This window comes from Candida dubliniensis, chromosome 1 (assembly GCF_000026945.1).
Source record: "Candida dubliniensis CD36 chromosome 1, complete sequence".
NCBI classification, from domain to species: Eukaryota; Fungi; Ascomycota; class Pichiomycetes; order Serinales; family Debaryomycetaceae; genus Candida; species Candida dubliniensis.
The window spans coordinates 398,425-424,508 of record NC_012860.1 but is presented as its reverse complement, the minus strand read 5'-3'; the positions used below and the strand labels follow the sequence as shown (position 1 = coordinate 424,508).

At 34.5% G+C, this 26,084-nt stretch overlaps 13 protein-coding genes across 13 annotated transcripts; 7 read left to right on the top strand and 6 right to left on the bottom strand. All coding sequences in view use genetic code 12, as the record gives it.

Moving 5' to 3' along the window:
- Positions 1-1,178: 1,178 nt before the first annotated feature.
- CD36_01840 (high-affinity glucose transporter, putative) lies at positions 1,179-2,816 on the bottom strand (the record flags this gene model as incomplete). The annotated part of the gene is made up of 1 exon (XM_002416812.1): positions 1,179-2,816. One exon carries the CDS (start codon positions 2,814-2,816, stop codon positions 1,179-1,181), a length of 1,638 nt encoding a protein of 545 aa, XP_002416857.1.
- Positions 2,817-3,452: 636 nt separating this feature from the next.
- CD36_01830 (hypothetical protein) lies at positions 3,453-3,788 on the bottom strand (the record flags this gene model as incomplete). The annotated part of the gene is made up of 1 exon (XM_002416811.1): positions 3,453-3,788. One exon carries the CDS (start codon positions 3,786-3,788, stop codon positions 3,453-3,455), a length of 336 nt encoding a protein of 111 aa, XP_002416856.1.
- Positions 3,789-5,332: 1,544 nt separating this feature from the next.
- CD36_01810 (late Golgi vesicule protein, putative) lies at positions 5,333-5,746 on the top strand (the record flags this gene model as incomplete). The annotated part of the gene is made up of 1 exon (XM_002416810.1): positions 5,333-5,746. The coding sequence occupies one exon, from the start codon at positions 5,333-5,335 to the stop codon at positions 5,744-5,746; it is 414 nt and encodes a 137-aa protein (XP_002416855.1).
- A 292-nt stretch (positions 5,747-6,038) lies between these two features.
- CD36_01800 (conserved hypothetical protein) lies at positions 6,039-6,584 on the top strand (the record flags this gene model as incomplete). The annotated part of the gene is made up of 1 exon (XM_002416809.1): positions 6,039-6,584. One exon carries the CDS (start codon positions 6,039-6,041, stop codon positions 6,582-6,584), a length of 546 nt encoding a protein of 181 aa, XP_002416854.1.
- Positions 6,585-6,940: 356 nt separating this feature from the next.
- On the top strand, positions 6,941-7,453 carry CD36_01790 (conserved hypothetical protein; the record flags this gene model as incomplete). Its single annotated transcript, XM_002416808.1, has 1 exon — positions 6,941-7,453. The coding sequence occupies one exon, from the start codon at positions 6,941-6,943 to the stop codon at positions 7,451-7,453; it is 513 nt and encodes a 170-aa protein (XP_002416853.1).
- Positions 7,454-7,749: 296 nt separating this feature from the next.
- On the bottom strand, positions 7,750-9,084 carry CD36_01770 (cruciform-DNA binding protein, putative; the record flags this gene model as incomplete). Its single annotated transcript, XM_002416807.1, has 2 exons — positions 7,750-8,809; positions 9,056-9,084. The coding sequence occupies 2 exons, from the start codon at positions 9,082-9,084 to the stop codon at positions 7,750-7,752; spliced, it is 1,089 nt and encodes a 362-aa protein (XP_002416852.1).
- Positions 9,085-10,288: 1,204 nt separating this feature from the next.
- Positions 10,289-14,113, bottom strand: CD36_01760 (ATP-dependent (ABC) transporter, putative; the record flags this gene model as incomplete). Its single annotated transcript, XM_002416806.1, has 1 exon — positions 10,289-14,113. One exon carries the CDS (start codon positions 14,111-14,113, stop codon positions 10,289-10,291), a length of 3,825 nt encoding a protein of 1,274 aa, XP_002416851.1.
- Positions 14,114-15,293: 1,180 nt separating this feature from the next.
- CD36_01750 (conserved hypothetical protein) lies at positions 15,294-16,298 on the bottom strand (the record flags this gene model as incomplete). The annotated part of the gene is made up of 1 exon (XM_002416805.1): positions 15,294-16,298. One exon carries the CDS (start codon positions 16,296-16,298, stop codon positions 15,294-15,296), a length of 1,005 nt encoding a protein of 334 aa, XP_002416850.1.
- A 582-nt stretch (positions 16,299-16,880) lies between these two features.
- On the top strand, positions 16,881-18,392 carry CD36_01740 (conserved hypothetical protein; the record flags this gene model as incomplete). The annotated part of the gene is made up of 1 exon (XM_002416804.1): positions 16,881-18,392. The coding sequence occupies one exon, from the start codon at positions 16,881-16,883 to the stop codon at positions 18,390-18,392; it is 1,512 nt and encodes a 503-aa protein (XP_002416849.1).
- Positions 18,393-18,850: 458 nt separating this feature from the next.
- Positions 18,851-20,380, top strand: CD36_01730 (UBX-domain (ubiquitin-regulatory domain) protein, putative; the record flags this gene model as incomplete). Its single annotated transcript, XM_002416803.1, has 1 exon — positions 18,851-20,380. One exon carries the CDS (start codon positions 18,851-18,853, stop codon positions 20,378-20,380), a length of 1,530 nt encoding a protein of 509 aa, XP_002416848.1.
- A 313-nt stretch (positions 20,381-20,693) lies between these two features.
- On the top strand, positions 20,694-23,036 carry CD36_01720 (plasma membrane amino acid sensor system component, putative; the record flags this gene model as incomplete). The annotated part of the gene is made up of 1 exon (XM_002416802.1): positions 20,694-23,036. The coding sequence occupies one exon, from the start codon at positions 20,694-20,696 to the stop codon at positions 23,034-23,036; it is 2,343 nt and encodes a 780-aa protein (XP_002416847.1).
- A 326-nt stretch (positions 23,037-23,362) lies between these two features.
- Positions 23,363-24,853, top strand: CD36_01710 (beta-thionase, putative; the record flags this gene model as incomplete). Its single annotated transcript, XM_002416801.1, has 1 exon — positions 23,363-24,853. The coding sequence occupies one exon, from the start codon at positions 23,363-23,365 to the stop codon at positions 24,851-24,853; it is 1,491 nt and encodes a 496-aa protein (XP_002416846.1).
- Positions 24,854-24,980: 127 nt separating this feature from the next.
- Positions 24,981-25,892, bottom strand: CD36_01700 (DNA strand transfer protein alpha, putative; the record flags this gene model as incomplete). The annotated part of the gene is made up of 1 exon (XM_002416800.1): positions 24,981-25,892. One exon carries the CDS (start codon positions 25,890-25,892, stop codon positions 24,981-24,983), a length of 912 nt encoding a protein of 303 aa, XP_002416845.1.
- Positions 25,893-26,084: the final 192 nt, after the last annotated feature.

The following is a 26,084-nucleotide window of genomic DNA, read 5'->3' as shown; positions in this document are numbered from 1 at the left end:
CCACATGTTTAACAATAGTCATGTATGAAACTGGCTGACATTCGTCTCTACTCATTTACATTTTTAGTTTATTCTTGGTTTCTATTCTTTCCTTAATGCCAACCACTTAGTGAGTGTTTTAAAGTTTTCATTTCTCTAAAACCTAAAAAAGCATGACAAAAGTCTATTTCAAATAACCGGAGAAATCCCAATCACGAAAGCTTTATAATAAAAAGGTATTAGTTGTGGAAATATCTCGACTAAATTTCTGATATTTAGGGTTCATGTATAAAGTTTAAAAAAGTAGGGTATTCACTATTAGTCAAAGCTTTGCAGAACATATGTAACTCGAAGATTATGGATATTGCTGACGAAACTTAAACTAACATAGAAAAAGACAAAGCCAATGTTCCATAATTACTCTATTGGGCAAGTTAATTTATTCCCTTCCAACAGGTTTGGAAAACTATATATATCTTCGTCAAGCTAGATTGAAACACCATTAGAAAAGGCAGTACAATAATCAATTTTTGATTGTAAAATTGACAAGCAGAAACAAATTGAGCAAATTAATTAATTTGGTACCTTATGCGGGAAACTTAAAATTGGAAACAGGTATCTAGTGTGGATGTTAAATCCCTCTTTAAGAAGTATTATTAATTGTTGGTTGTTGTGTAACTATTACGTAGTAACCAGCCTGATTTCATTACTCTTTCGCTTGTTAATTGAATGAACGTTAATGCAGCCATTCAATGATAAAGAAAAGGCTAATCGCTAGTTGGTTAAAACTATTTCTTCTTTAATTTTTACAACTGACGAATATTCCTAATGACAGCTGCAGAAGTTGCACTGGTTGGGATGGCAAATACTGATTCATTACATGAATTGTTAACTCTATAACAATTAACAATTTCGTAATGGTAAGCATTTGAAAAAAATTACATCCAGTTTTTGACGAAAATGTTTCAGAAAAAAATTGTCCCCAGAGAAATACATTCAGTGGACATCACTATTGGTTGACATACAACAAGAGCTTGATCCATTTTGATGAAAACAATTTGGTTATTCAATAACAAATATCTACACACATAACAAATTAAAGGAATATTTACTATTTATATATTTGAAAATAACATACTAGGCATTTTGAAATAATGAGTTTTAGAAAATAAAGAATTGAAATCGGTACTAAATTCCATTTAGACTTGGTTTTCTCTAGATTCAGAGTTGGAATCTTCATTCATCAATTTGTCTTCTTGATGTTCAATTTCCATTTTTCTTACTAATTCGGCGTCGGAGGCAATAGGAACGGTTGGTTGCCAAGATCTCGATCTCCAAGCAGGAACATGTTCTTCCCACATTTGACCAATTTCTTCCAATCTTTTACCCTTGGTTTCCGGGAATCCAAAGTAGACATGAGTAGCCATAGCAAAACAAAAGACACCATAAATGATATATGTTTTCCAGCTAATATTTTTGAAACCAGTTGGGGTATACATGGCAATAGCGAAATTCAAAATCCAGTTGGCAGCAGTGGAAACAGCATTACCACGTTGAGCAACTCTGTTGTCACCCCAGATTTCAGCACAATAGACCCAAATACCGACCCCCCAAGTAAAGGCAAAGGAAGCGACGAATAAGTAACAACAAGCAATGGCACCTTTAGAGGCAGATTTACTGTCATCAGGAATTCTAATGTTGACTGAGTCATTACCACTATCTGGCCAAGGAATTGAGTATTGACCCAAAATACCAGCAAGACCGAATTGGAAAGCCATCATCATAGTAGCACCACCAATTAATAATGGTCTTCTACCCACTTTATCAATAAAATACAATGCAGGTACAGTAACACAAGTGTTTATAACATATTGAATAGAAGAAGCAACCAAGTTACTGTTACCGGAATAACCTGCCATTTGGAAAATATAAACGATATAGTACATCATAACGTTCATACCAGTCAACTGTTGCCAAATTTGTGCAAAAATAGCAGTAAATGTTCTATAAAGATATTTTTTGGTAAACAAAGTAGCATATCCAATATGCTTGCTTGATTGTTCTAACAATAATTGATCTTTGATTTCGGAAATTTCAATCAAAACATCGGGGTTTTCACGATCACCATGAGCTTGAATCTTGGCAACAATTTCTTCAGCAGCTTCCCATTGACCTTGTTTAGCCAACCAACGAGGAGATTCTGGAATAAAGAAACAACCCAAGAATAAACAAAGACCAGGAACAATTTGAAGTCCCCAAGCAATTCTGAATGAAGCGACACCATTAATGTGGCCCAATCCGAAGGATAAGTAAAACATGATCATGATACCTAAAGTAACAAAAAATTGGAACATACCACCAATAAGACCTCTAATTTTTCTTGGGGCCAATTCGGCACCATAGACTGGGGCAACAGCAGAACCAAAACCAACACCAACACCAGAAATAATTCTACCAATGATTAATTGAGCACGATTCTGAACTGAGGATTGAATAGCAGCACCGACCATCCAGAAGAAGGCACAGGTTAACAATGATAATCTTCTACCAAAAGGTTCAGAAACAAATGAAGAAGCAATCGAACCGAAAAATGATCCTAAAGCCATGGAAGAAGTAATAAACCCTTGAATATCTGATCCTGGAGAATTAAAGTACCTCATATAATGATCGGCACCAATGAAGGCAGACATTGAGGAAATATCAAAACCAAACATCATACCAGCAATGGTGGATATACTAGCAATGAAGAAAACATTGTAAATTTTTGGGAGCTTATCCAAATAAGTGTTGATTTTTAAAGCGGGTCCAGAAAAGATTCTTTCAATCTTAGACGACATAGTTGGCGGAGATTATAAGTTGAGATTGTTGAGTAGAAGAAGAAGAAATTTGATAAATTTTTGAAACAAAAGAGGAGAGACTTACATGGGTTTATATAGTTGTTGTTTTGGAAGAAATGTAAAGTGTTGTATTCCAGCAAATAAGCTTGACGGATAAATTTTTCAATAATGACACTAGTGTATTTCACTTTTGCGCCACTAAATTTCACCATTGCGGAGTGTCCAATCTATTCTTTATTCAAGTTTCTAGGCCTTCTTACCCCGAGTAATTCTTCCCCAAAACAACAATAACGTACATGGCTTGTAAAAAAATTCTTGTATCACTTCCAAGACATCCTGCATGTTAATTTTTTGTATGTATATATAGACTCAACGGTCTTTGTGTCGAATCTTTATGTAAATGACGAAACAAACTGGAATGGTTTTCATCTCCACCTTTTCAAAAAAATGTCATTATTTTTGTTAGTTGTTTTAAAGTAATTTCACAAATTATCAAAAGAAATGAGTTTCAGTTTGCAGGTGCATAATTAATAATTACTCTATGGTTATACATACATTGGTAGTTGTTTTTTTTTTTCTCTTCTACCAAAGTGTCGATTCATTAAATTGTGAATTCATAATTTTTTCAATAGGTGTTCAACCTTGAACAATGAAATTACTGTCATTGAAACAAAAATCGTGATCAAAAAGTTTCATTAAATTGTTTAACTTAACATAACAATCAAGAATTGCCAAGAAGAATTTTTCATGGCGCAACTGTACTTTTCCCACCTTGAGTGTTGTTGCCCCAAGTCCTAAACTTTTGCCAATCCTCGCGAAAAGTTGCAAAAGATACTTAAAACGGTGTATCGGAAAAATAACAAGCTGCAAAATTATTCGAAATGCACATTTACGGGGTGTTAATGTAGATTGAAATATACATTGAATATGAAAAAGAAATATCCTGATACAATATAAAAATGAGTAGCACATGCAAATTTTACATACTGTAGATTATTTAAATGCCCTTTATTTGGTATAGAAGTTTTTTTTTTAAAAAAAAAACTTTGCTGTTAAACGATATAGTGAAGCTAAGCAGCATTCGTGTAGACTTGCCACTCTTTAATGAATTGCTGTCTGCACCCCAAAGTACCGTTTAAATGAAATTCCGACAAATCGAAATATTTTCTTAGAATTTCAAGATAAAGAATGTTAAGCAAAGCATAATTAATTAGACGTGTGTTTGCTAAAATTAGTAATGCAAAAAATAAAACTGTTGAAATAAGAATTTTCTTGCAGGAGTTCTCTCCATGTTTAATCCTCGGAGAAATCGGAAAGAACCGTGCGTTTTTTGGCAACGCAAAGCATTGGGTGTTTCTTTTATGCCAGGTAACATCCGGATTAATAGTAAGCCTCTTCGCCCAGAATTTGTCACTGGTCATGAGAGCGAAAAAAAATTTTTTTTTTTTCTCCAGATTTCATGTTTGTTCACTAAATTAAGAAACAATAACATATCAAAACAGTCCGGGGCTTTGGACCGCATTTTTTGTACCGAAGCTTGGTTAATTATCGTTCCATCAAAATAACACACATAAAAATTATTCTGGATTTACAACCTGAAGAACAAATCACTCGCCAAGCTGGGGGTAAGAATTGGATATTGAAATCTCCATCTATAATGTACAGAATTAACTAGGATCGACCAACCTTTGGTGTTGGTCGGATATTTTAGCAGCCAAGAAAAAATAAACAACGTATATTCTGGAGTAACTCCACATTTTCTAATGAGATCACGGATAAACTACCTCTGACAGTTTGAAATTGATATTACAACAAACCTGCGAGATTGGTTCAAACTTAGACTAAATTTTGGAATTCAATAATCACATAGAATTTACATCAACTGTTATAGGTAAGTACTTTTCTGCTTCCTGGGGTATGAAACCTCCAGTCAACCAAAATTGAAATTGCTTGGAAGCCATGAATCGGTTGTCTAATATACAAAAAAGCCACCTTAAACTGTCACAATTAATTCCACCAGTGCGGGGAGTGCAAACCAACGCACTCCCATGAGACTTATGGACTCAATTATTGTATAACTCGGCTATATGATCCGTGGACTGGACTCAATTTCAGCCTTCAAATTCAATATGAATTATCTGGTTATCCAGGTAAACTTAGCTCAACCCTTTCAATTATTTTATCTTAACAGACTAGTGACTAGTCTCTGAATGACCTAACATGGTATAACGCTTTTTCAATTGGAGTAATTTTCTTAGTAAATCCTTACTTAACATAAATGCTAGTTCCAAATACATTATACAATTTCAAAAAAACAACACTATCAGGTTCTCCCTGGCTTTCTCCTTTCAATCACTATTAGAAAGCGGAAATCCTATCAAATCTTTTGTACAATGATCAACTCCTGTTCATGATCAGTGACTTTCACGTGACAAAACTAAGAGACAAAAACAAAACTAGCAAAACAAAAAAAAAAAAAATTCTGAACTCACGACCAACTTCCTTCTACAGCAGGTATGAATTTTGATGGACAGGATTTAACTGGTGTTTTCAAGATAACCAATTTGGTTGTTTCTGGGCTATGTGTGGTAGGTGGTCTTTCCCAATTGTTCTACAGTTTCCATTCATTTGTTTCTGGATTGTATATTATTGCATTTGGTGCGGTAATTGGGGCATTGGAATTTCGAGTACCAGCTGAAGCGTACGCTTATGCGTCGTTTTTATTTTCGTTTATTGGCCGTGGAATATTCTACACGTTTCTTGGGGTCAGTTTAAGTGGTGGGTCATTTTTCAGAGTGTTTGCAGCATTAGTGCTTTTTACAATTGGGTTGGCATATGTGGTGTTGGAGACTATTCCTAGTATTTCGCCCCCAGAAAATATGAATCCTGATGGGGCAGTGATTGGATTGAACGATGAAGAAGGGGTGTAATCAGGGCTTGCAGGTTAGTAGTAGTGTTTAGGTAATGTATAAAATAGACTACAAAAAAACGTCAGTTAAGAACACCGGTTGAAGCAGAGTAAGTAGGGTGTGTTGATTTCTAGAAGTTTGACATCCCTTGTTGTTTGGAGTAGTGTATTGAGGACGTTTTTTTTTTTTTTTCTCACCTCAGTACAATCTCAAATGCACTGAGCGCTGTGTAGATGAAAAATCTAACAACAACCCTTTCTACTGCTTATTTGTTTGCTTGATTTTATTTACCCTATTTTTACAAGTATTTACAATGGCATCTGCATCAGCCAAGAAGTTGGCAGTATCCAACACCAATATCTTAAATCAATTATTAATCATTTCTGCATCAATCAACATTATTGTATTATTAGTTATCTCCATTTTCCATCGTCCATCTTCCTATAAACCATGGATAATTTTTTCCATTCCAAGTATATTATTACAATATTCTTTGGAAAAATTTGGTCGTCCCAAATATGCTAATGGCAATTCTTTAGTTTCAAGTGGCGAAGACATTAGATTACTGGGGAGTTTATATGAATATTATTTTGATGTTATCTATTTGACTTGGGGGTTTGATATTTTAATGATTATTTTTGGAAGCAATAAAGTATGGTATGGATATTTGATAATTCCTGGATTTGCCATTTATAAATTGAGTAATTTTATTTTACCATTTATCAAAAAGAACAAATCTAATGGCTCGACAACAGAAGTACAACAGGCAGAAACTAAACAAACCAATTCAGCTACTAGTAAACGTCAACAAAAGTTGCAAGCCAGAAGAGAAAAGGGACCAGCTGTTAGATATAGATAATACAGGGTTTGTTCGGAAAGTTTAATAGATACCACAGTCTTTTTTTTTATGAGCGGAACCAATTATAACTGCGTAATACGTATGACATTATATATACTTGATAAAATTTTGTATTATTAATCGACCCGAAAAAGGCCTCTCAGTAGCTGACAATGTCAGTTGATTTCTATATTTATTTATGAATTCTTCATATGTTAAGATGAGTATTTGTGGTTCACTTATAATTGAATTGCACCACACGACTTCAATTATCAATTTGTGTGGGAATCGAAATGAAAAAAAAAAAAAAAAAAAAATCTTTCCAACAATCAAAACCTTTCTACTAAACTATAGCATAACACAATTATATATCCATAATGCCTAAAGTATCGAGCGTAGATAGATTCATAGAATTGTCAACAGATTTACTAGCAAATTATCCAACCACAACAACTTTATCAACAACATATACCAATATATCTAAGAAATCTAAAAAATCAACTCCAGCCTCAGCATCAACAGCCACAACAAAACCAAAATCAAACAAAATTTCAACTCATGCTGTAAGTTTTAAGCTTTATGAACCTAATTCTGGGAAATGCATTAAATACACCACTACTAAATCTAAAGAATTATCACGATTATTAAATTTTATTGGTCCAAAAGGTTTGAGTAATGACAATTTACATGTTGTGGGATTAGCTAGTTTAATGACCAATGTGAAATATGAAAAACCAGTTGAACCAAGTTTAGAAAATACCCCTGTTCCGGAATCAGAGAATTTGGTGACAAAGGAAATTGAACAAAATAAACCTAATGCTAAAGAGGAAAAGACAACTACTAGTACTTCCAGTAAAAAGAAGAACAAAAAGAAGAAAAAGAAGAATTGATAGGTAAAAAGTTGGTAAATAGAATGCATATATACATACATATAATGGATGAAGCAATATGGTCATTGATGAAAATGCCACTTGTAATATTGCAGAACAACTGTAGAGGATACAAGCACAGGGATGACCTTGTTACAATTCAATTTCTCAAAACAATTGATACTATTATTAAAACAGAACAAACAACAGCAAAAAAAGCTACATATATCCTTAGTTTGTTTTATTGCAACAAAACAGTCTTCAATATTTCTTCTCCACTTCCTTTCTATTCAAATAATGAAGATGAAATTGACAAATTATCTAAATAAATTTCTCAACCTGGATATCAAACTCTCACGCTTGCCCGTGTATTGCGAGTCATTTTCACCAACATTATTGCCCGACTGTAAGGAGGCTGTTGATGATGATTTGTGCTCAGGACTAGATGGATAGTGTCCAGGAATACGAGGTGAGTTATTGTTGTTTGCATTGTTTTCACTACCACTTCTTTCAAGAGTAGATTCAGAATCATGGGGCAACAATACCGGCTTGACTGGTTTATTTTCTTGGAATGTACTAACTATCTCGTTTTCCTTGGTCTCAGTGGAGATTCCAGAATTAGCAGCAGTGTTGTATTCAGTTTCTTGATCGTCGCGTTTCAAATCAAGATGTTCGTAATCAGAAGAAAGTGGAGGTGATGAAACAGCAGCAAAAGATGAAGACGGAGTTAAAACTTGATTCAATGTCTGATGATTTGATGATGGTTGTGGGAGATCGCTTGACTTCTTAGGTGCATTATCACCAGGTGAATCAATATCAGAAATAATATCCTCCTCAGTAATGATTGATTTCGATGGGGATTTCAGAGATACCACTGGTTCAACAAAACTTTCATGATCTTCAATACCACTTTCTTCCAAAATTTGAGGTTGTTCTTCCTGAAGAGTTGGTTCTGGTAGATCCTTGGCCAAATTGTTTTTTTGATTAACAATTGGTTTGGGTGCAGACTCAGCCTCAGCCTCAGGCTTCGAAACATTAGTTGTTCCTGATGTACCCAGCTCTGGTAGAATCTCTTTACCTTTGAGTCCACTAGTGGCGGTTACGTTCTTTACATCCTTTTCATCAACTTCTTCAACCAACTCATCAGCATAGATAATATTATTGGAATTACCGTGCTCATCATGAGTCACTTTAAATTGATCATTGACAATCCATTGATCATCATTAATAATAAATTTGAACACAACGTCTTGTCTGGTTTCCAATTTTATTTCTTGCAAATATTCTTTGGTCGGCTTAATGGTAGGTAATGATCTCGACCAGTTGTCAAAATTGCCAGTTATTTGAATAGAATGAATGTTTTCATCTTTCAAGGGCCTGAAAAAAAATTATCATGTTAGTAATATGTTATTTAAATTGACACATTGTTGATGTCCAGAATGAATTGATTGTGTAGTCAAACTTTATCAATCACTGATAAGTATCAAACTCCGAATATGATCAACCACACAAACAAACTAACAAAAAAAAATTCTTTGTACGCGAGTTATCCGCCCCTCCTTGATATCACAAAATCAATACATCAAACAATCAGCCTTATTGATTGGGATTAATCGAACATACCATCTAACTGTATAAGTATACAACGTCATTTTCCTGATAATGAAAAAGAATCCAGCTCGAAATGATTAATTTGAAGAAAGAAAGAAGAAGAAAGAAATAGCAAAGAAAAATGGTAAAGAAAAAAAAATAAGAAAAAAATAAAAAAGAATAAAAAATAATAAAGATGTCGATAGTGTGGTGGTGTTAGTATTGTTTACTAATCTTAGTTAGTGTAGTAGTATATATACAGTATAATTCTAAATTGTCATTTTTATTATTAAATATCTCTCTTCTGTAATCTAATTAAGCCACTACTAAAAGCAAAGATAAACAACTACAACTACAACTTTCCATTACCAAATTAACTACGGATAATGCTACAAATTTTTTCGAAATGAGTTATCAAAATCCACACACACAATTTTGTGTACTTTTTTTTAAAATCAACCTCTTTGATTTTCAACCAATCAGGTAATTGGGGGGATTGGATATTTTTGTTATGAATAATTGCTCAATCAGGTTATTAAATTCTTATTTGATTTGTTGTGGTTTTTTGCTTTAATTTGAGTTAACACTAATCGATAATTTTCAGGGATGTTAATTTGTTTTCTTTTTTTTTTTTTGTGATACTGTTTATCGCATAATCTTTTGCTTACTTCACCAATTGCTCCCTCCTCCTTCTTTTGTTTTCCTCCCTTCCCCTCCTTTATCTTTTCTCTCATCAACAACTAAGTTAAAAACATAAAAGTGAGTTTGAATTCATGGACACTACTCTCTTATTTTTGATTACTACTAATTGGCGTGTATCCTTAATATTCCTCATCAATAAACCGCGTCAATGATAATCAAAACAATTTCAGAATTACTACAAAATCTTGTTACAAAAAGTTGGGTAAAATTGATCTAGTTTTAGATTTTAACTAGTTTTAGTTTTCACATATTAAACCAAGCATAAAAATCGAAAGATTTCGGATCAATAGCTAGAATTCAACAATCAGATTGATAACCTATTGAGAAGCAATTGGTGCTGACTTGAATTGTATTAAATGTTTTATTTCCAATTCAATCTTGATGTAAATGAAAAGCCGGGATCTTTCTTTTTTGTTTTAGTATTGCATTATATGCTTTAAGCCCGCCTCACATGTACATACAACATCAAGCAAAATGCAGCAATTATTGCTTTAGTATTCGTATTTTTTAACACATGAGATGACTATTACCTGTTATTAATACATATTTATATACATTTTAACACTAAAACCATTTTACTCTGACATAAATAGACAAAATAGCAACAGCTCTGTAAATAACAAGACATCCAATCAATCCACCGACCATTGGACCCAAATTTTGCTTCATATTGTAGTAACTCAAGACATCTTCCCCTGTTGTTAATAAGCATTCAGCAGCTCCACTATTACATTCGAAACTCTGGTTTTGGAAACCTAAATTAGCACATATGGCAACAGCATACTTCATGGGACTAATATAATTGACTCCTTTGAAAAAACCAGGCATATGCAAAGACATGGTACCTCCCATGAATATAGCCATGGAAACAAACGTACTCAAAACATTTGTTGCTACTCCCATATGAGTAAAAATACTATTAACAAAAATCCCTAATGATTCACCACAATTGATAGAAACAAACCCAGTACCAAACATTGCAAAGAACATTTGTGGGGTTCTTGGTAATCCACAAGCAAACACAATCAATGCTGCGAAAAAGAAACAAGGAACTACTTCTGTCGGTAATTCATTGAGCAAATATGAGAACCCAAACTCAGTAACACCATATATTCCATCTCGGTATTCTTGATAAAACAAGTTTCTTTCAAATGGGTATAATGTGATATTGTTAATCAAACCAGCAAAATACAAATTAAGAACTTCTTGCACCAACCCCAATCTATTGCTGATCCCTTCTTGAGTGTTTCTCAAGGGTGTGAAATATAAGGTGTGGACAATTGCCAAAAAAATTGTTTGTCCGGCTCGATTAATAACAACATCTTTGGCACGATACGACGTCAATAATTGTCTTCGGAATATAGTTGGGAACGTAATGAATATCGGTAATCTTTGATAATAGTACTGAGGCAAATCAATAATCTCATGCAGAAAAGTGGCAGTGCTTGCCATTTTTTTAATGCTATTGGCTTGCCAATGTGAAATTAATTCGGCAACTCTCCTCTCCAGTTGTATTTTGTCTTCATTCATTCCTCGAGATATCAAATCCAATATATAATCGGCAACATTATGGCCCTCTGGATTATCATATCCTAAACTTTCCAAGTAATCAACAATGCCAATTGAAGTCCCGTCGTATATGACCTTGCCTCCTCTACCCAATAATAATAAAGACCCAAACTTGTAAAACATTTGCTCACTTGGTTGATGGATCGTTAAAATAATGGTGGTGTTGTTCTCCTTGGCTAATTCGTCCAATAATGTGAGAATTGTTTCAGCTGTGGAAGAATCCAATCCTGAAGTTGGCTCATCAAGAAATAAAACTTTGGGTCTACTCAATAATTGAATAGCAATAGAAACCCTTCTTTTTTCACCACCACTGATCCCCTTAACATATTCTGACCCAATTAATGTATCAGCACAATCAAGTAACCCTGTTTGTCTAATTAGCTTGTTGATAATAGTGGGGATACTTTTATGCTTATCCAAAGGCAAACGAAGTTTCGCTTGGTAATACAAAGTTTCGCGCACAGTTAACTGTTCAATCAACGAACTGTCATGTTGAGTCACATATGCCGATATTCTAGAAAGTTGATCACGAGATATGTCTTGCATACCATTTAAACGAATTGACCCCAGTGATACGAATTTGGAATTCCGTGAAAGCCTATTTGACAAATAATTGAGGAGTGTAGTTTTCCCACTACCGGAGGGACCCATTATTACATTAACTTTATTTGCTTGAAAAGATGCAGTCACATTGTCTAATAAAGTTTTTGTGGTTTTCGTTCGACCAAAAATGTTACTCTTTGTCACGTCCAAATGGATATTATTAATATTTATTTCCAAATCATGTTTATCAGTAATATAATCCTGTTCTCTTTCTGTTTTCTTTTGATGTAAAGTCTCATGTTCCTCCTCACCTTCTCCAATAGTGTTTTTCTTAGTTTTTGCCATACTCACATCATGCAGTTTAAAATAGAATAGTATACCACTCAACACAAAGAATCCTACTGTCCAAAGCACCAAGTATCCAATCGGGGCACCAACCCATCCTACTGGGAATCCCAATATTTTAATTTGATAGTCTCCAGAAAACTCTTGACATCTTGGATCATTGATATCATTATATGGGCATTGCCCATGCCACCCACTAAATTGATTATTTGTTAAGGCGCCAAATGCATACCAAAAATAAGCAAGATATTTTGTCCACTTTACATAAACTGGCATAGTCGCAGCATTAACAAAATACCCGCATGCACTATTTTGGATTTGATAAATTAAGTTGATAAGCAAGGCTGAAATAGGATAACTAGGAGCAATGGCAAATGAAAACATTGCTGTGCCCATGCAACATAATTCTATTAAAAACACAACGACAAAATAAATTCCAAAATGACTTCCATCTCCTAATCTCAACCCCCACATGAAAAATGTGATAATAGAAAACAATAACGACATGGGTAAATCTTCTAAAAAAAGTTTCCCTAATCTACGGGAAATTAAAAATCCAGGAATACTCACTTGATCTTCCAGGTATTCCCTATAAAAGAATACACCATCAGTTTCCCATAATCGTTCAATCTCAAAATACATGGGTACAAATCCCATAATTTCCATGGCAACATAAAGAGTCGATGTCAATGATCTTATACCGGCAAGATCGTGTTTTGGACGATAGAACATCCAACCAACAGTTACACCAATTATAACTATTCCCATATTGAAAACTATTAACCTTTTATAATCACGGAAAGTCAATTTAAATGTTCGTTTTGTCAATACAGTAACTTCTTGCAAAAAAGAAATCTTATCTGCTTTTGGTTTGCTAAAAAGTGTTAAGTTTTTCTTAAATTGATGAGATTCGTTGGAGAGCTTCTCTTTATCAAGTTGTTGTAGGAATTGATGATTATTACTCCAGGTTTGTACCAATTTGTTGATTCTTCCCACTGTTTGTTGTTCCTTTTCCACAGATGTTGTATCTTTTACAGATAAATCCATAATGTATTCTAAAATATGTTTTGACTGATCATCTGCATCTCGACCCAAAAAGTTAAGGTTATTGAAATAAATTTCGGCGTTGGCCAAATTTCCGTAATAAATAAGTCTTCCTCCTCTGGTCAACAAACAAATCTTATCAAAAAGTTGTCCAATCTCAGGTCTTGGTTGGTGAATCGATAAAATAATAGTGATTCCGTATTCTGGAGACGCTAGTTTCTTCAACACATGCACTAATTTCAAAGATGATGATGTATCTAATCCAGTTGTTGGTTCATCAAGAAATAGAATTGCTGGCTTTGACAACATTTGTATGGCCAATGACACTCGTCTCTGTTCCCCTCCAGATAAAGTAGATGAATTCAGGGAAAATGAAGCCACATATGTGTCTTTGAGATGGCTTAATTCAAGAACATCTAGAATATACTCAATCAATTCAGCTTTTTCTTGTTTAGTAACATGTGAAGGCAATCGTAAATCTGCTTGTGTTGATAATGTTTCCCATACAGTCAACCCGGGCAAAAAAATATCTGTTTGTAAAAGATATGCATGTTTGATATGTTTGTTCAGACTCGAAGTTTCATAGGTAACAGAACCAGAAAACCCCAAGTTTTTATTATTGATGTTGGTTCGCTGCGATAAGGTGTTTAATAATGTGGTTTTCCCACTACCTGACCCACCCATGATAGCCACAAGTTGACCACACTCTATATCAAATGACAAGTTATTCAATATCTTGGAAGTTCCCTGTTCATATTGTGCTTCTTGGTCTGAAGTATGCTTGGATGATTTTTGTTGTTGTGATTTAACAGATACTGTCAAATTACGAACTTTGACACCTACTTGGTTTTCTCGTGAAATACTTAATACACTAGCACCTTCCTTCATAATTGTCAGCTAAAAAATGTATACATCTAATATTGTATTAAATGAGAAAAAAAGAAGGAAAATTTAATAAAGGAAAATTCCCAGGTGACATATATATATTGTTCCTAAAATTAGAGAAGGTATTGAAGAGTTTTATTTTTTTTTTTTTTTTCCAGTGATGATTAATAAGATTTGGATATATGCAGGATATTTTGCTTCTTCTAACAGTTAAAGCTAAATTTTTGTGTACCATGCGGTGCATGAAAAGCGCAAAATTTCTAAGATAAAAATGAAAGCTAAGTTCAAAATGTTGAATGACAGAAGAAGGAAAGGTACGTGTAAGGTTTCTTTTGAAAGGTCAATGATAGGAGCAATTGTAAGATCGGACAATAGCTCTTAAGTCACAACTACATTGAATCTTTCTAGCCTAGTATAAGCTGTTTTTTTTTTTTTGTCAATTTTGCCAGAGTTGTAAATGCAATTATAAAATGTGTTAAAAAAACAGACCAGCCGTTTTGTGTAGGAATTTCTTGTTTCGTTAGTTTATTCCGTCGTTGTTCCGCACAAAAGATAGTCGTTGAAGGAACCCACAACTTATTGATTAAACACCAATTTGTTTATACAGCAACGGAAATATTGAGTGACACATATTACTGGTCATCAAACTTTAACGACCATTTTTGCTCGTGTTTGAGGACAATGTAAAAGAAAAAAAGAAAGTCCTTCTTTTACCTTATTGCCAAATTAAGCAAGTCTATGCGAGCAAGACAAAGCCAAGTAAATTCATCGGATATTTTATTAATCCTTGCAAAACACTATGGTTACTAATACTACTGTTACAACTTTTCTTGGTTTACTTTTCCTTCCAACCCAGCTTTACATAGTATGAGAAGCGCTATTGCGTTGTGGGTGAAATGTGTTTACTGTCTCGGGTAAGCAAATTGTTTTCTTGTCTCGGATAAAAAGTTTGTAAATGCCCATCCGAAATTGCGCTTACCTACAATGAACCGCATTATTAGTAAAGGCAAAACAAACCTTAACAGAAATAGAACAACAGCTTCTTCAGAAGTTCGTCATACAACAGCAACTATACGGCAAAAGGTTAATTTTTCAATTTGTGATATGTCAAACTCTTAATGAGAAGGCAAATAAAATTGTTGTTACGATCACATGACTATTTACTAACGTTGTCTTATGTACTCTATTTTGTATTTAAAGACAATCTGGCTAATTGTAAAACAGCTTCTTTAGTATTAGCTCCTCCAATAAATCCAGCCGCATGAATAAATATACAGCCATCTACACCTGATTTTTCGCTTAGTTCCTGATCTCTTAACCCTCTCAATTCTTGTGGAAGTCCCAATCTAAATTCAAAAGAGGTTGAGGTGACAGACACTGTTGATACCCTCCATTTTCCACTCGAGTCTTTAAACAACACAAATTTAATCAACCCTTCAGCATTGTTTTCCTTTTCAATATTATACAAATGCTCTTTCCACGGACAGAATTGATCCAATACAAGAATTTCACCAGATTTGTCAACTTCAAATCTATCGTCGAAAGCTTTAGCAACAATTGATTTGGCGGGTAACCAACTTTTACCGTATCCTTCCAATAAACTCACAAATACAGTACCCATCAATTCACTGCTCTTTAAGAATTGACGATCATAATCAGCATCGGTACAGCTTTCATTCCAACTTGGGTTCAATCGTGACACAATGGAAGGCAATGTAATGTTTTTATCGGTGAATTTTGGTGAAACATCTTTAGGGTAGTTGTTAATACCGTTATCATTAGCATCCAAACTTTCAATAAATTCCTTATATATCTTGTCGTACAACAATTCAATATTTGGGTTACCGTCTTCCAATTTCAAAACTTCTTTGATTATTTCTCTGCCAAAATGTTTATACACTAATCCAGCTGAAGATAATTTAGTTTTGTAGTGTTCGTTAAAAGTAGTATCGAATTCACGTTGATGATGGTCAAAATATTTGACACCATCGTATTTACCACTGACATCAACAACAATATCACTAGATTCCCAGTCTTCAGGGCTTCTTGAACGAACTAACTCTGCTTGAGAATATTTAGGCAATAATTTTAATAAATAAACAGCAAGCGATTCATCAGCATGGAATGAACCTGAATGAGTACAAATTTTAACCATTTTGTCTAACTTGATTTTCTTGCTAACTGACATCAATGGAATTAATTTGGTTGGTTTATTAATCAGTGAGATGAGATTGGATGAAATTTTCATTGCTTGGTATTTTTGTTTTTTTTTTTTTTGGTGTGGTTTTGCAATGAAAAGTTCTTGCTGTTTCAGTTATTGTAAATCTATAGAGTGTGTAGTACTATAAGACCAAACATAAGTAGGTGTTTTGCGTGATAGACTAGAGAAACCAGTCCTTCAGATGCTTGATTATTAGGTATATTTTATGCTCAACATAAAGAATCAAACGCACAAAGTATGAGATCACCTATTTGATAGTGTGCTTCATAAATACAATTTTACATTTCTATCTTACAAATGCTGTTAATAAGATTTGGGAGTATCATCTTTCAAGTTTATTAGCGGTGAAAAGTTGTGTGACAAGTATTGGAGATGTTGTCAAACTTTTCCTAATCATGTTCCAACACTTTTACCAATTGATGAGTTTCTTTCATTTTGATAATAGAGTTGCGATTTTGTCAAATCTGACAAAAAAAAAAAAAAGGTGCAGTCCAACACAATTATCAAGTCCTAATACTCTTTCTTTCTTGTTGAAAACACATTTCTATCATGTTTAAAAAACCAGCCCAAATCAAGCCATCTTCAAATATTAAATCGTCCGAAAGGAAAAGACTATTGTCATGTATTGCCGACTCACATTCATTGCCTCTTGAAGAACTAACGAAAGAGGAAATTGAGAGAATACTACCATCAGTAATCAAAAAAGCTAGCTTTGTCTCCTTTGAAAAAGTTTCTGGGTCAATTTATTTTGATGAGAATGAAGTTCCTGTTTGGTTCCATACTCGGGATTCGGATATATATCCAACTATATTTACATTAATGAAGTATCCAACTATCTTGCCAACAATTGCCACACATCCTCATGTTCTCGGTGTGTTGGCTAAAGGAGCCGACCTTATGTTACCAGGAACAGTTCCTCCATTTGATAAGCGAGCAGTCAAGGGTGCAATTGTGGGGGTTGTGAGTCATGACAACCCTGAAAAAGTAACTGCCATTGGCCATTGTAAATTGAACATGACACAATTTGATTCGGTGGTGGGCAGATCAGGTGTTGCTGTGGAAATCATTCACCACTTAAATGACACATTATTGGAGAAGAAAGAATTGATTATTCCAGTTGAGGAACCAGTCGAGGCAACATCTAATGAAGTGATACCAGAAACCAAACCTGCTAAAGAAGAGAAACACGAACTTCCTGAATTGACTACAGAGGAGATTGATAATTTGTTCATTAAATCAATAAAGTCTGTGAACAACATCGAGTTACCCACTCCTGCATCTACTTTCATGTCATATGTCAACAAAAATGTGCCATCTAGTATTACTATGAAGAAAACGTCTTGGAAAAAGGCTTCTAAATTTTTAAAAGAAATGGCCAAACAAAATTATATCAAAGTCAAAGGTAAAGATGAAGACTTGTCAGTAATTCAATTAAATACCAGCAATGGAGAGTCAAATGTAACCCCGAAGGCAAAACCTAAACCTACATCTAATGGATCCCTGAACACCCTCAAAGTTATTCCTCTTTATAAACCAACCAAAAATCTTCGTTTATTTTTCAATAAGCTAGATGCTGAGTATGATGAGTATTTCACTGCTCCTGCTGCAAGGTCATTATTAGAGTCGTATATCAAGAAGTTTTCATTGGTTGCTGACGACCCCAAACTAATTAAGCCAGATGCAGAATTGGGTACAAAAACTGAAATGCCCCGTGATCAGTTGCTCAAACATTTTCTTACCAAATTTTCTCCGTATTATCAAATCAACAACTCTGCAGTCTATAAGGGGACGCCACCAAAGATTGAAATTGTTACAGAACTAAAGATAGGGAGAAAAGTGGTTACTAGAGTTTCCAATTACGAAAAATTCGAAATCAAGACAGAAACTTTAGCTAAAGAATTGAGAAATAAATGTTCCGGTTCATCTACAATTGTTGACAACGATGTACAAGTACAAGGTCCCCATGGAAAATTGATTATAGACATATTAAAAGAGAAAGGTGTTCCTGTGTCGTATATTAATTTTGAAGATAAAACAAAGAAGAAGAAAAACAAAAAATAGTGGTTCGTATATGTGTGTCTAGTGTTGTCTCAGTTTGCTTGTTTTGATTGTTGACGCTACGACCATTGTTTAGATCTTTGTATACTGTATTAGAATTTAAATAGAAATATGTCAAAACTGTTATGACTGTTAGGTTGTAAAAAGGTCGAGTAATAATTGCACATTTGTGTTATTTTCTAATTATCACATAAAACAAGAGAACATTAAAGAAGAAAAAAGCAACGAAGAAAATGTTGAACCCACCATCACACTCCACACACACACAATAGACAGAATCTTCGTTTCACCGCACACGGATATAAGTCACACTCACACAAAAGAAAAAATAGCCAAAAAATACAATCTTACAAACTCTTTCAAAAATTCTTCTCTTTTCCCGTCAAGGATTTTCATCTTCATTAATATCTGATAGGTCTCTGTCTTTTTTTTATTTTTGACAGTTTAGTATCATTTATCAAATGTCAGATAATATACAACGCTCATTTATCACGTCGGTGGAACAAGCAGTATCCTCCACGATAAGTAAACAAAAACCACTTTTTGTTTATCTTGTCACTTCAGGTTATACGGAGAATACGGACACGTTTTTACCAAAGTTTATTGATGAACAAACAAGTGCAATAATAAAATCAAACTTTATTTTATTGAAGTTGACCCAAAACACCGTTGAATTTGGATACTTCAGTCAGTTATTCAAAGATTTGATTGTTCCTAGTTTTTATATTGTGAATGAGGGGAAGATTGAGGCTGTTATTTCCAACGACACAACAAAGGAGGAGTTTATCAAAATAATTGGTAAGTTAACAAAACATACACCATCCATTAATAATACCTCATCACATGAAAGCAGACATACGGAGAATAATGTAGTTGTTGAAAGTCTGCGTCGCAACCACTCTAAGCCTAGCTCAGATCATGACAAATCGGTAAGAAAGTATCAAGAGGGTGTAGCCAGAATGAGGCAGGAAAAGATTGAAGAAAAGAAAAGATTGAGGGCTTTGTTAGAAGCAGATCAGAAAGAAAGGAAACTTAAAGAGCAAGAAAATGCAATTGCAGAATCGGAAACTTCTACTAAATCCCCTTCAACCAAACAAACTTCGCCATCATCTACCAACTCATGTGTTTTATCTATTAAACTATTTGATGGAAGTACAATGAAACGGGAGTTCAAAGCGCATGACACGTTAGTTGATGTAAGAAAATGGTTGGATTCTGAAGTTGAAATCATCCCACCTGCGAAAAGTATGCCTTCTTTTGCTACCACAGCTTATCCATATCCTACAGGTTATGCTTTTCATCGCCCTGCATTACCTCGAGTCACTTATCTGGAAGAGCAAGAATCCAACACTTTGGCTGACTTGGATTTAACACCTAGATCAGCTTTAATTTTGAAGCCAACTTATAATGAGGTTGACTCAGACAAGCCAGATAATGACATCGGGAAAACTGGTATTTTCCGCAGCTTGTTAAATGTTTTATTCACTTTAGGTGCTACAATTTTTTCTGTTTTCTCGTACGGAGTCAATGCTCCACATAACCAAGAACGTCGGGATAGTTCTCCTAGAAATGATCATAACGAGACTGAAAATTTACAGTCTAGTGAAGATGACCAATCAGTTAACATTCATCGACCTTCAATTGCAGGTCATCCAGGTCTGTTGATGTTTGAAAGCACATCTGCTTCATCCTTGTTTTTGAATATTGAACCTGACGTTGAAGAGACCAGTGGAGATGTTTTGAGACCTCATTCACCACCTGTACCTATTGAATCGCATTTCAATCAGTATTCCCAGCAAGCGTATTCCACAGCTTCTAACATCAACAGTCGTCCAACAACACCAGGATCTCGATCTTTAAGGCAAATGCCAACTGTACATGGTGAATCAAAGGAAACGTCTAGTAAGAAGGAGCAGACTCATAACGTAGATAGTTATAATGGCAATAGCATCAACGTACACGAAAGAGATGATGAAACCCCAAAAGATTAATTCTAGTTAATTTTGTGACTGCTTTTGAGATATATATGAAGGCAGACTTTTCGAATTTAATTAGTGTTTGATTTAGGTGTATATAATAAATAAAGGTATGTGTTGTGTTAATTGTACGTTTGTTTTCACAGTTGAAAATTAACAACCAGATCTCTAAATGTAGGGGGGAAGAAAAAACTCCTTATCTCTCAAGATTTGAGGAGAGTGAAAATTTAAAAAAACAAACAAATAGTAAACCCAACCCTCATTGATTGCACATCATATACACATAGTGCCTACTATAGTTAGTTGTCTTCTTTTTATTTTAGTTTTTATGGAGAAGCTTTCAAGTCTTGAAGATTTGCTTCGAATTCCAGGCCATAATAGCAGTGTGATTCTGGATATTTCAGTTCTATCATGTGGATGTCTAACCTCAGAATCACTTTTCAATGAATCCAATGGTCCCAAAATTTGCCCCACCTGTCAAAAACAGAATGTTTCCATTTTGGCACCAGTGAAACCTTTACGTGATCTTTACGGTATAATTTCAAATCAGCAGTCGCAAACATCTCTAGAAAGACGGCGTCCATCCTCCTCCAAGAAAAGTGTAAAGGCTATACTGGATGAGAATTATAAACCTAAAGCACGAGATGAAACAACTGGGAATACCGAACCAATGAGTTTGTTAAGTTTATTCTATAAGTTTGCCAAAGAAGAGCAATTCGAGAGAACAGATCTGAAAGAAGTCCCTCATTCCTATCAACAACAACAACAACAACAACAGCAGCAGCAGCAGGTGAAGGACAACCAACAAATTCAAAACACGTTACAAAAACAGCAGCTGAATCGTTCCAGCATAACAAAGACACAACCAATAGATATATCAAACAAGAAGGCAAATGTTGATTTGAGTAGGTCCTATCCATCATCAGTTCTGATGAATTCTACTTCAATTTCCCCACAAAATCAGAGAGCATTTGTTGAATCCACCATCTCGGGTATTGCAAGAACTAATACAGAAACCGATTTCAATAACTCTACGGATAACAATATCATTCCTTCCAGTTTTGAAAAGAATCTTCTTGAGAGTTTAAGTGAAAACAAGGAGTTTAATTTTGCAAAGTGTTTCCCATTCCATCGTAAGTTATCTACGTTTCCAACACAACAACTAAAATTGAATTTATCTTCAATAGTTCCCTTTAAACTGTCTAATTATTCTATCAAGAGAGCCAGCAGCACTTCAATTCATTCATATCTAGATTACAACTCCAGCATGGAAATTACTCGTTTTGTTCTCATTAGCAATAAAAGATGGGAAGTTTATGAATATATAGTGCCGATGGGTCATACTGGTAGCTCACTGATTAAACCTCAATTAATATGCTGTGGTAAACTGACTGGAGAATACGGCGAGAATCTAAATAACCTATCTATGCCTGATGCCGATAGTGATGGGCCCAAAGAGATTATAGTAAGAAATGATTTTGGTGCAAAGGATAATAATAGTAACACTAATGATTCAGATATTAAAAAACGATTGAACTCATGGGACCAAATGTATTGTAAATTGACGAGAAACTACTTGGTTATATCTGGAACAAAGGGAATTATGCGTATATTTAATTTGAATAAAGCGTCGCCGTATAAATTTGGTCAACCAATGTACACTTTCATTACCAATTTCCCCATAAGATGCATTGCTATTTCACCAAACGGTTCTTTAGTTGCATGTGGTATTACTGCAAAGGAAAGGATATTGGGGAAAGAACAACCGTTTGTCATACTTCATAGATTGGTGATGCTGGAGTATGGATCCCTTGAATCTGCCGATCCATTGACAATAACTATTCCTTATAGAGACCCAATAAAAATCATGAATTTTAATGAATCATCTACTCATTTGATTATTGCAACTTCTTGGGAAACAAGGTATTTGATTATCAGGTTGACCAGTAACCGCCAAAATGACAATTATCAAAAGCCGCGTTTGGTCTGGTCGGAGATTGTGTACAAATCGAATCGACGTTTCAAATCTGATTTTGATGACGAGAACCTGGCGGGTGCCATTTATGAAGAAAGAGCAGAGGCTGAGAATGACTTGATGCTATCTAAAGAAGGTATAACTGATGTCAAATTTGGCACAATGAACTCAAACTTGGTTATTATCACATCTTGCTCGTTAAGAAGCAGGCCACCTTTAATAATAAAATTGGAAGGAGGTCAAATTGATTCAACGAAAAATGTGGTCAATAATAACGATATGAAAAGTGTGAGTAGTGCCGATGAAAGTGAAAAATACTCAAGTGTAGAGTCAGCTGAGACATTTATGAGAATCAACGAAATTGGATCACTCATACATAGAATTGCAGTGTCTCCTCGTGGTGATGGTGTTGTTTTCCTTGATAAGGATGGGAAACTATTTTTAGTTGCCAGTGCCAACTTTTACCCAGGAAGAAGAATAAGCTCAACTGATTCGAAAAATAAGAAAATTGTTGTTCAATTAGGAGATGTTGCTAATGCTGAGAGGTTTAGTGAATCGGCGTCGGTGGTTTTCAGCGCTGATGGAGGTAAAGTGTTTGCCTTGGACAGAAAAGGGGTGTTTTCTGTATTTGATTTTACAAAAGGTATTCCTGGTGAAGATCCAGATGTGATTAAATGTAAGATCATCAGTTTGTAAATAAGAAAAAGAGGGCAGAGTGTATCTTAGCATTAATATAGAATACTTCTCTCGGTATTAGACGGGAATGGCGAGGTTTTTGAAGTGTCGCGTGAATTGTGCAAATATACCAAGAAAAAGAGCCACACACATCAGTTTCAGAAGAAGAGACAAAAACTGCCAACGAACAACTTAAAATCAGAGAAAAACGAGAGATGCATCTTACTAACCACAAAAAAATAAACCCATCAACTCAGAAAACTTGAGAAAAAAAAAATTAAAAAAGAAAAAAAGAAACTAATTAAACAAACACATCTTCATATCTTTCGTTAAACAATAGACAGACAATGACATCCACAAACAAACTACCAGCATTAAAAGAAGACATTTTAGAACTTATTGGTAATACTCCATTAGTTAAATTAAACAAAATTCCACAATCGTTGGGTATAAAAGCCAAAGTTTATGCCAAAGTTGAATTATTCAATGCCGGAGGATCAATTAAAGACAGAATTGCCAAGAATATGGTATTGGAAGCTGAAAAACAAGGTAGAATTAAGCCAGGTTATACTTTGATTGAACCAACTTCAGGTAACACTGGGATTGGTTTGGCTTTGGTGGGTGCCGTTCGTGGATACAGAACCATCATCACTTTACCAGAAAAAATGTCCAATGAAAAAGTTTCTGTTTTAAAGGCTTTAGGTGCCGAAATTATTAGAACTCCAACTGAAGCGGCATGGGATTCTCCAGAATCTCATATTGGTGTTGCTAAAAAATTGGAAAAAGAAATACCAAACTCTGTTATTTTGGATCAATACGGTAACCCAGCTAACCCAGATGCTCACTATTATGGAACTGGTTATGAAATTTGGGAACAAACTGAGGGTAAAATTACTCATTTAATTGCTGGTGCCGGTACTGGTGGTACTATTACTGGTATTTCCAAGTACTTGAAAGAAAAGAATTCCAAGATCCATGTTACTGGTGCTGATCCAAAAGGTTCTGTTTTAGCTCAACCAGAATCTTTAAACACTTCTACTGAAGGTTACTTGGTTGAAGGTATTGGCTATGATTTTATCCCAGATGTGTTGAACAGAAAATATGTTGATGATTGGATCAAAACAGACGATGCTGAATCTTTTAAATTAGCTAGAAGAATTATTAGAGAAGAAGGTATTTTGGTCGGTGGATCTTCTGGTTCTGCCTTGCAAGCTGCATTACAAGTTGCTAAAGACTTGACTGAAGACGATGTTGTCGTTGTCGTTTTCCCAGATTCTATCAGATCTTACTTGTCTAAATTTGCCGATGACGAATGGTTAATCTCCAATGGGTTTGAAGTTGAAGACTCACCAGCTGCCAATAAGACTGATGAATTTTTGAATGGCAAAACTATCAAAGATTTGGTTGCTGGAAAGGCACCTGTTGTCACAGTTACTTTATCCGATACTGTTTCCAAGACTTTCGATTTATTGCAATCCAATGGGTTTGATCAATTGCCAGTTTTGAACAACTCTGGAAGATTAGTTGGTTTGATTACCTTATCCAAGATATTGAAATCTTTATCCACGAAAAAGATCCAAATGACCAATTCAATCAGTTCGATCATTATTGATTTCAGAAAATTAGCTGACTTTGAAAAATCTTTTACCATCACTAAAAAATCAGGATTCACAAAGAGAGGGTACGAACCAATCAAGTTGGAAACTCCATTGGCTACTTTGAATAAGTTCTTTGAAACCCATTCCAATGCTATCATTACTGATGACGAATTGAAACCTGTTCAAATTGTTACCAAAGTTGATTTGCTTTCATATTTGACTAAAAATGCTAGTTTTTAAAGGTATCTTATATTTAATGTAGTATAATACAGATGAGAAACTATATAGAAATCTGGATGTGGAAAAACAAGAAAAAACAAAGGAGCTGAGTGATTACCATGACAAATTAATGTATAATTCTAATAGATTATGAAAACTTCCATCTATTGCCACAATTTTCACAAGTACAAAATGTGGTTAAAGGTTCATCAGCAGATCTAGTTTGCATTTGATAATAACTAACCTTTTTATGCTTACATTTTCCACAAGTAAATCTATCGGTAACTGCTCTCTTTTCAGTAGCACCTTGAGCATCAAACAAGTTTTGTTTATGTAATTTTTCAATTTCCTTTTTCAATGCCTCAGGAGCCATTTCATTAGGGGACATTTTGATAAATTCAGCAGGTAAAATTTGTTTGGATAAGATTCTTTCTCTTAATTCTGGGTTTTTCTTATTTCGAAGATTCATGGTAAAACTTCTCAATTTGTTTCTGTAACTATCACTTATTTTCAGGTATTCATTTTTATATACCTCAGACTCAATTTCAATAGCTATTCTCAAAATGTGCTTTGGTGAATCATCACGATCAACTGCTAACGACGTGTATAATGCACTAACAGATGCATTTCTGGTATCATTTTCGTATAGCTGAGTATTTACACCGTCAGTCTTTGGGTTTCTTGGGCCCTTGCGGACGGCGGCTGGTGTGGATGTCTCTGATGGTTTGGGTGTTGTACTTCCAGAAGCCGATGATGATGGCGAAATTGCTGAGCTTGAAGGGGCTCCTGTTCCAGCTGCTGTTGCCAATTTCTTTTTGTTATTCTTTTCTGCTTGGACAGCATCTCTCCAATTTCTGATCATTTTCTTGACTAAACCATTGATTTCAGCACTATCATGGCTTCTAAATTTATTGACAGCTACACCTACTTTAGTTTCTCTCAAGAGTTTTTCTGTTGGTTTAACCCCATCATTCAAGATATTCAACAACTTTAAAATGGTGGTATCATCTATTGCTTTTTCGAGATTGGATACAGTAGACCTTATTTCCTTTGTATCCATGATGAAAGGGTCAGACAAATGATAATAATCTATGCAAATGGTAGTATAAACAAATACAATAAAGAAAATTTTTTTACTAGTCAGGTCTGGTTGGTTTGGGTAGTGTACCTAAGGATATATGTAAAAAGAACAAGGGAAAAAAACATCTCATAGAAAAAAATATAACAAAGTGGTTGTACTTTGGAAAGATAA